Source organism: Arvicanthis niloticus, chromosome 18 (genome assembly GCF_011762505.2).
Source record: "Arvicanthis niloticus isolate mArvNil1 chromosome 18, mArvNil1.pat.X, whole genome shotgun sequence".
Classification (NCBI taxonomy): Eukaryota; Metazoa; Chordata; class Mammalia; order Rodentia; family Muridae; genus Arvicanthis; species Arvicanthis niloticus.
The window spans coordinates 51,728,063-51,743,928 of record NC_047675.1 but is presented as its reverse complement, the minus strand read 5'-3'; the positions used below and the strand labels follow the sequence as shown (position 1 = coordinate 51,743,928).

Sequence of the window (15,866 nt, the reverse complement as noted above, 5' to 3'; positions counted from 1 at the left end):
GAAATGGATAATATATTTGACAAATAACTTGGCCAGTTAAATGCTGCAGAATAAAACAAACAAATAGAAAATGGCCTACAGGATATGGAGAAAATATCCATAGTTGCAATTAGGTCTGTAATTAGCCATCATTCTACAAAATAAGCCTCCTGGAACAAAGACTAGCCACCCAGGAACACATTAGAATGACACAGGTGTCAGGTTGGAAAGTCTGTAGTGTGAGAATCCAGGCCACAGTTACGCATAGGAGCCCTTTTCACAGATACACTGTGAGGCCTAAGCTAACAGACTTCCGGGTTCTATGGTCTCTCACCTGCAGAGAAAGTTAAACCTAAGGGACTACTAGTGGATGGACATCCTGCTCCCTACCCACTCCTGCCTGAGAACCAGGCAGCCCGGCTGTAGGCTTGTGTCATGGGCCCTCCCCAGTCCTCAGAAAAGCTATAAGACAGGAACCCACTTCCACCACTAAAACCTTGATTTCCTCTCTTCAGGGGCCCAGCCATGCTGTCTGTCTCTGGTTGGGGCCTGAACTTTCTTCCAAATCCTCATTTTGCTGTTGTCTGTCTGTCTATCTATGTCATAAATAACTCTTCTAATAAACTCCACAGCCTCAAAAACCATCCCAGTGTCTCTCTTCTGTGAAGGGTCAGGCATATAATGTGACAGCCATTGTGTTAAATAATTCTTCCACCCACAAGGCATCTAGACTCTGAGGACACAAAAGGGCTTTCCTGAATCCCACACTCAGAATGTAGCTCAAGTGACAGAGCCACAGGTGTCCCCTCTGCTGGCTCTTAGACTTTGTCTATACCTGGTCTTATTAAATGTCCTGATATCCGAGATACACCAATGACTTGTTACTGTATAGTATCTATCCTGACATCCCAGATACACTAATGACTTGTTACTGTATAGTATCTATCCTGATGTCCCAGATACACCAATGAACTGTTACTGTATAGTATCTCTAAAGTGAGGCATACATAGACAATGTACATCAGACGTAATAAACCACAGGATTACAATCTGCCGTTTTATTGATTTCAGATTCTAAATGTAGAATTCTCAGATTAACCTGACATAATCTGTTCAGGGGAGGGGGGCACTGCCGTTGTGCTTTAGTGTGAGGTGGGTAGAAATGGCGGCATGTCTTCCAGACCAAATCGATTCACCTTCTCACCAACTCTCCCTCACTTGTTGTCTGGTCCTACTCCATCAAAAGAGGGTAGAAATGTATACAGAAACAGAATATCATACTGATTTTCTCTTGAGTTTGTTATGCCTCCTATCTTGTTGTGGCAATTCTGGGTTCTTTAGTATAAAGAGAAATCAAAAAGAAAAAAAATACCTCTTATCTTGGCTTAAGAAGTACAGGGATATCTGGTAGCCTACACATATGTACAGAATATAAACATATTTATATGTTCTATGTACACAGTGGATGGTGGCCTATTCATTATAAATACAATTAATTTAGACTCTACAAAAATAATCATTTTGGATAGGCACATGCAAGCCAGGACACTTAAACATATTTATAAAATACATTTCTATAGACTTTTTTTGTTTGTAAATATAAATGTTGCTGCTTAGCCGTAGGCAAAATGATTGGAATGCAAACCCAGAGTCCCCAGTTACATATAAAATCTGCCTCCACCCACTGCAGTACACTGTTTCAAGTATTTGTCCCCAGTGTGTGGCACCAGGTGGTCGCATCTCCTATGAGTTACAGGCACATACCTCATTTGCCCAGGGATTAAAACCCACCCCAAGAATCCAAAGTTCCCTGTTTTTTAAAATATTGTTAACAGTAGATATTTCTTAAAATAACATCATCTTAGCTTTGACTTTCTTGTAAAAACGGACACCGTCAAGGTCCTGCCTCATGTCCGGGGTCTGGTGGCCCACACTCAGTGGTTTGCAGAGCCATCCTCATAGGGTGTTGACTGGGAGGCCACAAAAGGCTCGTTTTGCTTCTGCTCCTCCTTCAGGCCGGCCACCTGCTCAGTGATGGAGGAGAAGGACAGCTGGTCGTGCTCCATGATGTGAACTTGGTCTTCATCCTTGTCTTTCTTCACATAGAACATTTTCCTGAATTTCTTCAGCTCATGGAGTTCACAGAAGGTCTCCAGGACGACCAACATGGCGATGAGTCCGAGGAGCAGGTAACCTGTGAGGCAGAAAACAGGCAGCGTCTTAGTCTGACCTAGTTGCCATACAACCAAGACGGAACAACTTCCCCCTGTCCCACGCCACACACAGGGTTCTCCAGCAGGCAGGTCCACTCCAGCTGATTTCTAGGAAGGTTTGGAATCCACACATCTCATGGAGGACTGCAGAGAAGAACGAAATGACTTAGCCACCGATGAACTTGGACTAGTCACAATCACAGGCTTCAGACTGGTGTGTGAGTGAGCGTCACACGAGTAGGAGGGTGTACCTATGCATGTGAGTGCAGAGGCCAAAGGACACTGGGTGTCCTGTCTGTTACTCTCTACTTTATTTCCTTGAGACAATGTCTCCCACTGAACCTGGTATTAGGCTGGCGGCCAGCAAGCTCCAAGATCATCCTGCGTCCACCTCAGCCAGCTAAGGCTGCAGGTGTGCAGCCTGCTTTCTATGTGGGTGCTGGAAATTCAAGCTCAGGTCCTTATGCCTACTGTGGTCACTCTTACCCACCGAGCCATCTCCCCAGGCATGGCTTCAGCTGTCTTTAGGTGTTAAACACACTTTATTTGATATCATAGACAAACCACATCAAAATGCCATTCAGGACTGAAAGACAGCAATGTTTGACACAGGGATTTCTACTTAAATCTTAAATCGGCATCATCAAGAACAGACAGCTGTTTCCGGATGTTTAGCCACTGCCTGTACAGGCCAGTGAACGCAGACTGAAACACAGCTTGGTCTTCTGCTTGGTTCCGAGGCAATGAGGGACTTTTCTTGTTACATAAATCTAAGTATAAAACCATTCTATTGCTTTTGCAGTGACACCTCATCTTTGTAAAAAGTTGAATGTCACTAATGGAGGGAGAAGAGTGAAAAACTTACACAACTGGAATTGTTATTTTCAAAAGAATGATATCCACTGTACTACCAGTCACTTGTACCTAAATCCAAACTGTCCAACAGAAACATTGGTACCATTCATGATCTGAATTCTGATGTATGAATTGAATTATGGAATGCATTAAAAGCCACGAGACACTGTTTTGTAATAAATAAGGCAGGTGGTATTACTCATCAGGATAAGTCATTAGGTCTGCTCTTTCTCCCTTTTTCTTAATCCCAGTGAAGATTATTTCTGTTCCTGGGCTGTGCTTCTTGGGGTTCTCTAATTATCCAGCAGAGCCTTTCCCCAGGTCATGCCTTCACTCTTGTTAGTGCCTGTGTAAGACAATCCAGAGACCTGATCTGTCTTCTGCCCAGACAGACCTGGAGATCTGCTTCATTCTATGCTTGCCTGCCCTTTCTGCACTGGGCATACATCTGAACAAGAATCTTCTTGCCTTTCTCAACATCAGCCATTTTTAATTTGCTCCCCGCTGCTCAACACGGCTAATGCCTCGGCCTGAAGCCAGGCATCCTGCACTCTCCTGGCTTCACTCTTAGAGGAATAAAGCAGTCAATTTTTGCTAATGTAGTTTTCCTTAGGTCAAATGGCTTGTAAGAATCACCTAATGTGAACCTTTCCTCATCAGCTCTAGAATCAGAGACTCACAAAATGTTTTTCCTGTTTCATGAGCAACTTTCAAAGCACTCAATAGTGTTGCCACAATATCTGCTTCCTAAGCCTCCTATGATGTCACTGTCAGTGTTTGGGCACATGAACCATTCACTAGGTAAGTACAGTTTTCTTATTCCGGAAGGATAGCTACTACGTCTTAGAACATGTGATGGGCAAACAGTGATTTTAAGTCAGTTTCAACATTAAAAAAAAAATAATCAGGAAACATCTGAAGTACTCATTTCATGTCCCAGGAGTAAATTATAAAAGAAAGATTTCCAGAAAAGGCAGACAAGGAAAGTTAAAGTTTGCATTGTTGGGGCTTGGGTGGGCCCTGAATAGCTGGGCACAGTTTAGGCATCTTCAGCTTTGACCGTTGGCTTTGGCAGTAAGCTGGAGCCACGGGGACTTTCTTGTGTTTGCAGTAGCACTGGTAGTCACTAAAAGGATCTACTCCCTCAGTGGTTATTATTTAAGCAGACTCTGGAACACTATCAAAAGAGCCCACGGGGTTTCAGGCAAGCTTTTATCCCACCTACATCTTCGGAACATTCATTCCTTACATGATCAAGTCCTGAACACTCCAAGCATAAAAATCTGTCCTGGTTGGCTACCTGAAAAACAAGGTCCACACTGTAACAAGAGAGCAGGTTAAGGGGGGATTTGGTATTCTGTGGAAAGTGGAGAGAGCTCATATACCAGGAGAAAGAAGAGGGTAAGTTACACAGAGAAAAGTGTAACCAGAACACACAACCAAGGGGACCTTCTACGTCTCTAATTCATGAAGAAATCAGAAAGCAAAATGGAAGTTAAACAATTGCCTGCTAGCTTTACAAAAGTTAAGATGATATCTGTATTGTCATCAAAACCACACACAATTTTTTGTTTTTTGTCAATCCAAGGAGGGTGGGAACTCAGATGCTGGTGATTGTGTGGATGTGTATTCCATTTGGAGACCTCAGAGTTGTGGTCTGTGAGTCAAGATAGAAAGAAAGAAAGAAAGAAAGAAAGAAAGAAAGAAAGAAAGAAAGAAAGAGGAAAGGAAAGGAAAAGAAAAGAAAAGAAAAGAAAAGAAAAGAAAAGAAAAGAGAGAAAGAGAGAGAAAAAGAATATTCATTTGGAGCCCATGATCTTATTTTTTTAAAAGATTCCAAATATAAGAAGTATAAATACAAAAAGATCTCCACTCTGAGGTGGTTTGCCATGCTAACAAATTATAAGCAACTTAGACAGTCAACAGGCAAGGAGGGTGGCCTATGGGGTGGTCCCCGAGTCACACACAGACTCTAAAATATAAAGAGAATGAAATCCTCATTGCAGGACTCTGGCAAATATTTGCTGGGCTTGAATTGGAGCCAGAAGCCATGGAAAGCACTGGAGTTTTGAGTGCCAGCTTTGTTCCTGGTGAACCTACCATTTCACGGAAATATTCAAGGACACACACAGATCAACCAACCACTTTGTGGGATTAAAACAACAAGACCAAGACGGGGTGAGGTCACCAGCTGCTCAGAATCCATGACTTCCTAGAAGCCATGACTGAGCTGGGTCCTAGATAAAAAGAATGGAGAGAAAGCTGAAATGGAAACTGTGTTGCAACTGCTTGCTACTTGTCCTGCTCGGGAGGGCTCAGGCAGAAAATAAGCAGTTTCTTCCAAATGGATGACTGATGTCTTTTTACCAGCTTGTGTGTTGTGTGTATGTGCATGTGTTCATGGCGGTGTGTTTGCTGGTGAATGTGCATGCAGATGCCAGAGGTTGACATTCTATGTCTTCCATGGCTCTCCAGTTTATTTTTGAGATAGAGCTTCTCACTGAACCTGGAGCTTGCATTTTCAGCTAGCCTGACCTGTCAGCGACCCTGGGATCATCCTGTATCTGTTTCATTCTGGCATGTCACCACACCTGGCTTTTTATGTGGATGCTAAAGGCACTTTAATCTAAAAGCATTGTCTACTTCACTGTCCACACTAAATCCTAAAAGCAATTAATGCTGGTAACTTCAAAACATAAGGACAGCAAAATAAAATGAGGTCAGCAACCACTTTGAGAAATTTCCTGGAAAATTAAAGAATGTGATGTTAGTGACCAGGACGGGTGGATAGATGGGCCTTATTTTCTTGTGTGTAAAATATTTAACAGTGTAAAGTAAGTTACTTTAGTAAAAGTGGCCTACCACACCCGTGACACGGTTACAGACATTGGTCAGGGAGGGAGATGGCGGGCAGTGAAGAGCCTCACAAGTGTGAGAGGCTCTGAGTTGGATTCTTCAAACCCTTGGGGAAGCTGTTTGTTGGGAGCCGACTTTAGCAGAAAGCGGCTAGATCAACTTTGCAGCCATCTGGAACCATATACCCTGATGAAAGATTTGGTTTTCAATAGCCTACAACAGCTGAAGCACACTCTGATATCCCACATATTTTGTGTTGCTGTTTACTGCCCCCAGCTGCAAGGTGCACGTGGTAGCCACACCTGCAAGGTATTGCAGTTCACGTGCTGTCCACGTGCTATCTACACCATACATGCCTGTAAGGCACACGTGCTATCCACGCCTGCAAGGCATTGCGGTGCACGTGCTGTCCACGCTATAGACGCCTGTAAGGCTTACGTCATATCAACACCTGCAAGGCACGTGGTATCCACGCGCCTACAAGGCACGTGGCAAAAGCCTATAAATAGCTCAGAATTCCCTTCAATAAACGAGACTTGATCAGAATCTCTGTCTTGTCTCCATTCTTCGCGTCTCTTCCCCTTTATCCCCACTCTCTCTCTCGCTAGACCCTGACCCTCGGACCGGAACGGGCAGTACGGGCTGCAACAGTTTGGCGTCCAACATCGGGCTCCAGTAAGCGCAACAGTTTGGTGCCCAAGCGTGGGGGGTTCGCAACAGTTTGGCACTCAACGAGAGGCAGCGGGAACGAGAGACCCAGTGAGGGACTTTACGGAAGAAGGATCTATTGGTTGCCGCAGGAATCTGCCGCATTGAGAAAGGTAAGAAAAATGGGACAAGAAATTAGTCAACCTGAATCCAACTCTCTGTTTTGGTTTGTTTCGAGAAAGGTAATGAAAATGGGACAAGAAATTAGTCAGCTTGAATTCAACTCTCTGTTTTGGTTTTGTTTGCTGCTCACATGTGTTAATTTTCTGCTTTTGTTCTTGAATGCTGTCCTTTTTGTTCAAAATAAAAAGAAGCGTAAGTTAGAATCCAAAATACAACCAAAGGTTGATGACAATTTGTCAGAGCCAGATTGTGCTGACCAAGAGGAAGAGGAAGTTAAATTTTATGACGCTGAAATGCCCTCTTTCTATGTGCCTCCACCTCCAAGTGCTCCCCCAATGGAGACAATGGTTGTAGATCCTAAAAAGGAGTTACAGGACAAAATTACTACCCTTAAACAACTGATAGAGTTAGAAAAAGAGTATCAGGGCTTAAGTAACCAGTTACAGAAATTAAGGACAGGGAAGAGGTCTCAAGAGACTAACTGCGAAAATCCCCCGGATTTTCATGTTCCTCAACCTGGTGTCCAAAGGCAGTCCCTATCCTCTAGCCTTAGTTCAGCTACAGATCAGCCAGAGGAGGGAGACGCTAAGGCTTTCCCTGTATCAGAGACCAGAGACGCTCAAGGGGTTGCTTGGAGACATCACACAGGGTTTAATTTTCAAATTATTAAAGAATTAAAAAATGCAGTATCTCAATATGGTGCCACTGCTCCCTTTACTCTTGCAATTTTAGAATCTGTTGCAGAGGAGTGGCTAACTCCTAGTGATTGGAATATGTTAGTGAGGGCAGTTCTTAGTGGTGGAGACTATCTTATTTGGAAATCAGAGTATCATGAGAATTGTAAAGAGACAGCTAGGAGAAACATTCAGGCAGGCAATGGTTGGTCCTTTGATGCCTTAGTAGGAGAAGGGCAATTTGCTTCTAGTGATAACCAGATGCAATATGACCCAGGTTTATATGCTCAAATTCAAAATGCAGCCATGAAGGCTTGGCGTAAACTCCCGGTAAAGGGAGACCCTGGTGCATCTTTAACAGCAGTCAGGCAAGGACCTGATGAACAATTTTCTGACTTTGTTCATCGATTAATGACAACAGCAGGGAGGATTTTTGGCAATGCAGAGGCAGGTGTAGATTATGTGAAACAACTTGCATATGAAAATGCTAATCCTGCCTGCCAAGCGGCCATTAGACCTTATAGGAAAAAGACAGACCTTACGGGATATATCAGACTCTGTTCTGACATAGGTCCCTCTTATCAACAGGGCTTAGCTATGGCAGCTGCTATGCAAGGAAAATCTGTAAGAGATTTTTTGGCAAATAAAGACAGAAAGGCATGTTTTAAATGTGGTAAGCCTGGACACTTTGCAAGAGATTGCAAAGTAGAAAATGAGTTAAGCCAGAGACAGCCCAGAAAACAGCCTGGGCTCTGCCCACGTTGCAAACGTGGAAGGCATTGGGCTAGTCATTGTATGTCTAAAAGAGACGCACAAGGTAACACCCTTTTCTATGATCAGGGAAACGGGAACAGGGGCCAGCTCCAGGCCCCGAACCAACACAAGCCAAAACAGGCTTATGGAGCAGTCAGTGTCCTACCAGCAAACACCAATCCCTTTCTGAACTTAGTCGAGCAACACCAGGAAGCGCAGGACTGGACCTCAGTTCTGCCACCCACACAATATTAACCCCAGAAATGGGACCTCAGGCTTTACCCACTGGAGTGTTTGGACCACTCTATCCAAATGTGTTTGGCCTGATAGTGGGAAGAAGCAGTACTACTATGCAGGGATTACAAATTTTTCCTGGAGTTATAGATAATGATTATCAGGGTGAGATTAAGGTAATGGCGCAGGCAATTCAGAACATAGTCACCATTCCTACAGGAAAGAGGATAGCTCAACTATTGTTACTTCCATTGTACCCTACTAATCACAAATATAAGAATCCTAAAAGAGGGGATCAAGGTTTTGGTTCCTCTGATGCATACTGGGTACAGCCTATAGTTAAACAAAAACCTATGATGACAATTTGGCTAGATGGAAAGGCATTCCAAGGCTTGGTTGACACAGGAGCTGATGTGACTATCCTAAAACAAAGTGATTGGCCTGCTACCTGGCCTCTGACCCCAACCTTAACCAATTTAAGGGGTATTGGCCAAAGTCAAAATCCACTACAAAGCTCTAAGGTGCTAACGTGGAAAGATAAAGAAGGAAATACAGGAAATATACAACCCTATGTCATCTCAGGCCTTCCCATTAATCTCTGGGGCAGAGATCTGTTATCTCAGTTGGGATTGATTATGTGCAGCCCTAATGAAGTAATCATGGCTCAAATGGTAAACTCTGAGCTTTCCCCAGACAAAGGATTAGGAAAAGGTGAAGATGAAATTATTCATCCTACTGAAGTTTATGGTAACAATGAAAGAAGAGGCTTGGGGTATTTTTGATGGGGGCTACTGATTCAGCTGCACCCCTAGGACGTTGTGCGGATCCCATCACCTGGAAAGGGGACTCGCCCGTCTGGGTGGATCAGTGGTCCCTAACCACCGAAAAATTACAAGCTGCCCAGTTGCTAGTGCAGGAGCAATTACAGGCAGGGCATTTGGAAGAGAGTAACTCTCCCTGGAACACCCCAATATTTGTCATTAAGAAAAAATCAGGAAAGTGGAGATTGTTGCAAGACTTGAGGGCTGTTAATGCAACCATGATTAAAATGGGAGCCTTACAACCTGGGCTGCCCACACCGGTGGCCATACCTTTAGGTTATTATAAAATAGTTATAGATTTAAAAGACTGTTTTTTTACTATCCCCTTACATCCTAATGATAGAAAACGTTTTGCTTTCAGTATTCCCTCTATAAACTTTAGAGAACCTATGAAAAGATATCAATGGAAGGTATTGCCTCAGGGTATGGCTAACAGTCCTACCTTGTGCCAAAAGTTTGTGGCTTCTGCCATAGAGGGTGTTAGAACTATGTGGAAGCAAATTTACATGATTCATTTCATGGATGATATTTTGATAGCTGGAAAAGATGGAAAACAGGTACTCCAGTGCTTTGATGATCTTAGAACAGCTTTACAGACTGCAGGGTTACAAATAGCACCAGAAAAGGTGCAATTACAAGACCCATATACTTATTTAGGATTTCAGATTAATGGTCCAAGTATTATTAATAGTAAAGCCACACTGAGGACTGATTCCCTTAAGACACTTAATGATTTTCAAAAACTACTGGGAGACATTAATTGGCTAAGACCATATTTGAAACTTACAACAGGAGAATTGAAGCCTCTGTTTGATATTCTCAAGGGAGATCCTGACCCTAAATCTGGCAGGGCTCTAACAGAGGAGGGTAGAAAAGCCTTACAGAAGGTAGAGAATGCTATTTCATCCCAATTTGTAACTCATATTAATTATTCTAAGCCTTTATATTTTCTTATTTTTAACACTAAACTGACTCCTACTGCAGTTTTTTGGCAAACTGCACCCATATTATGGGTTCATCTTCCCTCATCCCCCAAGAAGGTTCTTAATCCATACTATGCAGCTGTAGCAGATATGATTATGTTAGGCAGAGATAACAGTCAAAAATATTTTGGAAAAGATCCTGATGTCATAGTACAACCTTATACAAGGCATCAGGTTGATTGGCTTATGCAGAATTCTGAAGTCTGGCCTATTGCATGTGCCTCATTTGCTGGTCAGATAGATAATCATTATCCACCAGATAAATTGGTTCAGTTTTGTAATCATCATGAATTTGTTTTTCCATCTCGTACTGCACATGAACCTATCAAGGAAGCATTGCTAGTTTTCACTGATGGTTCCTCATCAGGAACAGCTGCTTATGCCTTTAAAGATCAAGTAATCTCCTTTGCTACATCATCTGTGTCAGCTCAATTGGTTGAATTACATGCTGTTATTGCTGTGTTTCAAGCATTTCCAAATCAACCCATTAATATTTATACAGATAGCTCATACATAGCTCAGTCTATCCCTCTGCTAGAAACTGCTGCACAAATAAAGCATTCCTCAGAAGCAGCTGATTTGTTTTTACAGTGCCAACAATTAATTTTGAAGAGAAAGTGTAAATTCTTTATAGGACACCTGAGAGCCCACACTGGGCTACCAGGTCCTCTCTCTGAAGGAAATACCAAGGCAGACCTAGCTACTCGAATAGCTGCAGTGACTTTATCAGATCAAAAATCTAATTTGGATCAGGCCATAAAGGCTCATGAGTTACATCACCTTAATTCTAAAACCTTAAGAGTTATGTTTAAAATTACCAGAGAACAAGCTAGACAAATTGTCAAACAATGTCAATCATGTGTTAAACTTTTACCAGTTCCTCATTTGGGTGTAAATCCAAAGGGACTGATACCAAACAGTATCTGGCAAATGGATGTTACTCATTATAATGAATTTGGCAAGCAAAAATATATACATGTATGTGTAGACACATACAGTGGTTTCATCTATGCAACATTACAAACTGGAGAAGCAAGCAAGCATGTGATTGCTCATATGCTTGCTACAATCGCTGTAATGGGTGTGCCTAAACAGATAAAAACTGACAATGGCCCAGGTTATACAAGCTCCAGTTTCCACCAATTTTGTGAAAGATTGAGAGTACTACATAAAACGGGTATTCCATATAATCCACAGGGCCAAGGTATAGTAGAAAGGGCACATCAAACCATTAAATGTCAATTTGAAAAAATTAAAAAGGGGGAATGGTACCCTACCAAGGGATCCCCCAGAAATATCCTTCATCATGCACTCTTCATTTTAAATTTTTAAAATTTGGATTCTGAAGGAAAATCTGCTGCAGATAGATTCTGGCATCCTCATACAAAAAAAAATTTTGCAACAGTCCTCTGGAAAGATCCATTAACTGGAACCTGGAATGGGCCAGACCCAGTGCTTATCTGGGGAAGAGGTTCTGTTTGCATATATTCCCAAACTGCAGGTGCTGCACGTTGGCTGCCAGAGAGACTGATTAAACAAATAGACAACAATAACAAATCCAGGGAGGAGAAACCCCCTGAGAAGCGTATTTTTTCTTCACAGGAAACATGAAGATGCTTCACAATTGCCTTCAAATTGGAAGAGATCAACAAGTAAACCTGACTTGGGAAGTTATCAGTGCTGAAGAAGACATCACCACCCATATCTCCAGGGTGGCTCTATTGGACTCTTGATTCCCTGACTTATGATTTAGTGGGGAACTAGATTGTTTTAGATTTAGTGGGAATTTAGATTAGCAGAAAACCCACTACCACAGTTACTATAGTTGTTTTTTGGGTTTGAGATTGACTAGAGCAGGAACAGGGATTTCCTTAGTTTTCTTTAGATCAAAGCTATGATCAGTTTTGTATTTATATAGATTTAGATTCTGATATAAGACATTTATAAACAGAATAGAAGAGGCTTACACTTTTTACTCCTCTGATAGAGGGAGTTATGTGTTACCCTTAAAAAAGAGTGTTGCTTTTATACTGACTGTTCAGGCATTGCTAAGTCTCTTGTCTCTTGGGTTAATAAGGTTCAACAAACTGATGGCTTTTGTACGAGATACTATACAAATGAAACCCATACAGGTCCACTATTACAGGCTGGAAGTAGGAGATTCTGAAACCTCTGTCATCAAGACTGATGAGGATTAACCCCTAACTTACGCGCTAAGCCAGATAGTCAGTGATGGGTAAGAGAGCATACCGAGACCCTTGCCCCTAAAAGAAGGGAGGCCTCACCATCCTAAGACAGGAGCTCAACCAATGGCTGTTGAGTATCCAAGGACGGGAAAGGGAGGCTGGTGTCCTTTGTTCCAACCTAGGACAGGCACGGTTTCCGTAAGTTTTCCCAGCCTTCCCTTTTGAAAAAAATTTAAAAAGGGGGACCTGTTGGGAGCCGACTTTAGCAGAAAGCGGCTAGATCAACTTTGCAGCCATCTGGAACCATATACCCTGACGAAAGATTTGGTTTTCAATAGCCTACAACAGCTGAAGCACACTCTGATATCCCACATATTTTGTGTTGCTGCTTACTGCCCCCAGCTGCAAGGTGCACGTGGTGGCCACGCCTGCAAGGTATTGCAGTTCACGTGCTGTCCACGTGCTATCTACACCATACATGCCTGTAAGGCACACGTGCTATCCACGCCTGCAAGGCATTGCGGTGCACGTGCTGTCCACGCTATAGACGCCTGTAAGGCTTACGTCATATCAACACCTGCAAGGCACGTGGTATCCACGCGCCTACAAGGCACGTGGCAAAAGCCTATAAATAGCTCAGAATTCCCTTCAATAAACGAGACTTGATCAGAATCTCTGTCTTGTCTCCATTCTTCGCGTCTCTTCCCCTTTATCCCCACTCTCTCTCTCGCTAGACCCTGACCCTCGGACCGGAACGGGCAGTACGGGCTGCAACAGCTGTTGTCCTAGCCTGTGTTGTGATCCCAGAGATGGCGAGATGGCTGTTGGGGACAGGTGGGTCTCTGGAGCTCAGTGGTGAGTCAGTCTAGGCAGCTTGATGAAATACCAAGCCAAAGAGAGAGCCTGAAGAACGCACTAGAGGAAGGACCAGGGAGGTTGTCCTCCAAGAAGCAGGGACACATGCACACCCCCACAAAAATACCCATAAGACACTCAGCGGGGACACCTGTGCACTCCACATGAAAACACAGTAGACACAGAGCATTTGAAACATAACTAAGCAATAAGAGCTGTGGAGAGACCGGTGAAGAGTGGCAGCTGTGGGAAGTCAGGGGCAAAAGAAAACATTCAGAGGGCTGGAGAGATGGCTCAGCGGTTAAGAGCACTGATTGCTCTTCCAGAGGTCCTGAGTTCAATTCCCAGCAACCACATGATGGCTCACAACCATCTGTAATGGGATCCGATGCCCACTTCTGGTGTACATGAAGACAGCTACAGTGTACTCACATATATGAAATAAATAAATCTATTTTTTAAAAAGAGATTTAAAAAAAGAAAGAAAGAAAATACTCCAAAGAGAAAGCAAGCAGGTACTGAGGCACAATTTTCAGTCCCCAGACAAAGTGAAACGTGGGGGACAGAAGAGACACAAGACATGCTGCCTGCCACAGGTACTCACATGTGATTCCGATCTTGTAGAGCTCTCGGAACTTCTGGTTGTAGCCTTCCCCTGGAACGTAGTCCCCCAGGCCGATGGTGCTCAAGGAGATGAAACAGAAGTAAAAGGATTCGAGGAAGTTCCAGTCATCCTCCAGCACAGAGAACACGGCGGCTGGGATAAAGAAGAAGCAGGACACGGTGACGAATCCCAGAAGAACAGCGTGGACAATGGCCACCACCTGCTTGGAGAAGCCCCAGCGTATGTGGAAGTAGAGGACCGGTCTGCGGGTGACATGCACGGTGACACGCTGGACCACGGCCGTCAGGAAGAGGAGGGTGAACGGGATGCCAATGACGGAGTAGATGATGCAGAAGGCCTTGCCCCCATCTGACAAGGGCACCGTGTGGCCATAGCCTGTAAGGAGGAAAAGCTCTGTGAGTGCACCGGAAGCAGAAAGCAAGGTAGGCAACAACGTGCATGCGGGCCGTAAGGAAGAGAGAACATGTAATGTTAAGTGTGAGCCTTCAGAGGCTCTGACCTCTGGTGGTCTGAAAAACTCAGCAGGGGTGACAGTCATTTGTGAGGCAAGATATGTGAATCATAAGTAAGTTAAAGGGTAAGACCCAGCAAACAAGAAAGGCTTCGTTCAGACTGTTCCCGACCACTCCAAGGATTGGATAAGCATGCTCCAGCAAACAGAAAACCAATTACCTACAGCAGCCAAAAAAAGATCCATCCTTTCAAATAACTCCTCTCTGGCCTTCGGTAAGAAGGAGCCCTGAATCCTAAGCCAGGACTCTTGAACCACATGTGGCCTGCTCCCATCCTGTGGAGGGTATTCTACGGTTTTATTTTCACCTCACACATGCCTATGTGTCTGTGTGAGTCTGTGTGTACATGAGTGCAGGTTCCTGCAGAGATGAGAGCCACCCGAGGTAAGCGTTGAGCATCGAACTCCAGTATGCAATGTTCTGTGCCACCTCTCCGTCCACTATTCCTACTTTTTAATGAATTTTCAGTTTCATGACTGCTATCCTGTCTCATGTCCATTTCCTTGCTCAAGATACAAACAGCTAGGATGTCCCTCCCCCAAGATCCCCTCTGGTGACATTTGAAGTGCCCCTCCTCCCTTCTTCATGATTTCTGCTCAGCTCCTCTCAAGCATAAGTCTCTGAGTTAAGACACACTGCAGGGCTGAGCAGGAAGGGCTGGGTGCTAAAGGACGGCAGCCACATCACCTCAGACCACCCAGAAAAACTCACCCCACTCATCAAAGTTGATCCCTCTCTCTCCCTGCTCTTCACGGGATCCTCATCAACTTCTATCTATAAGATAAACCACACTCCTGTCTGAACCAGATGACTCATGGAATGTCCCAGCAGGACTGACTGACAAATAAAGGTGTGTGAGGGGAAGCAGGCTGATAAGAGTAAGGGAGTGGGGTGGGGTGAAGCAGATACACTAAAGGCACAGAAAGCAAAATCCCAGTGAGTCAAGTTTACTTCTGCTTCAGTGGGTAATTATTTCAGTCTCTTAGTCCAGTCTCTAGCTTCAGAACCCATCCAGAACTCCACACATTTCCCTCTTGCTATTTCCAGACACAATCTGCCCAACCAGTAAAACCGCTGCAGTTACTTTTGGACTAGTGATTGTTACTTTAGGACTAGTGATTGACTGATCAATTGTTATTTAGTACTAGCAATTGTTACTTTAAGACTAGTGATTGTTAGTTACTTTAAAACTACTGAGTTATTTAGGACTAGTGACTATTACTTAGGACTAGTGATTGTTAGTTACTTTAGGACTAGTGACTGTTGCTCATAACATGTGACTGTTTTTCTTTCCTCAAAATCATTATCAAAAAAGCCTATTGGGGAGCAAATGCCAGTAAGAGAGCACTCAGCCAGGCAGAGGCTCTCTGGACCATGTCTGAAATCCCATGAGGGGTTCCTTCGGAAATGGCAAATTTGTGTGAACAAGCCCATTCAAGAGAGCTAGCTAAGTGCATTTAAAAATATAATTAGGTTCTGAAAAAAAAAT

General features: G+C 43.6%; 1 protein-coding gene across 1 annotated transcript in view; it reads right to left on the bottom strand.

Moving 5' to 3' along the window:
• Positions 1–1,022: 1,022 nt before the first annotated feature.
• The window catches only part of Kcnk1 (potassium two pore domain channel subfamily K member 1), a 43,412-nt gene continuing 28,568 nt past the window's right edge, over positions 1,023–15,866 (bottom strand). The window contains exons 2-3 of the mRNA XM_034522545.2: positions 13,845–14,240; positions 1,023–2,173 (exon numbers count right to left, since the gene is read on the bottom strand). Coding sequence (XP_034378436.1) covers positions 1,914–2,173; positions 13,845–14,240 — 656 coding nt within the window. The 3' untranslated portion in view covers positions 1,023–1,913. The remainder of the gene's footprint in view (positions 2,174–13,844; positions 14,241–15,866) is intronic.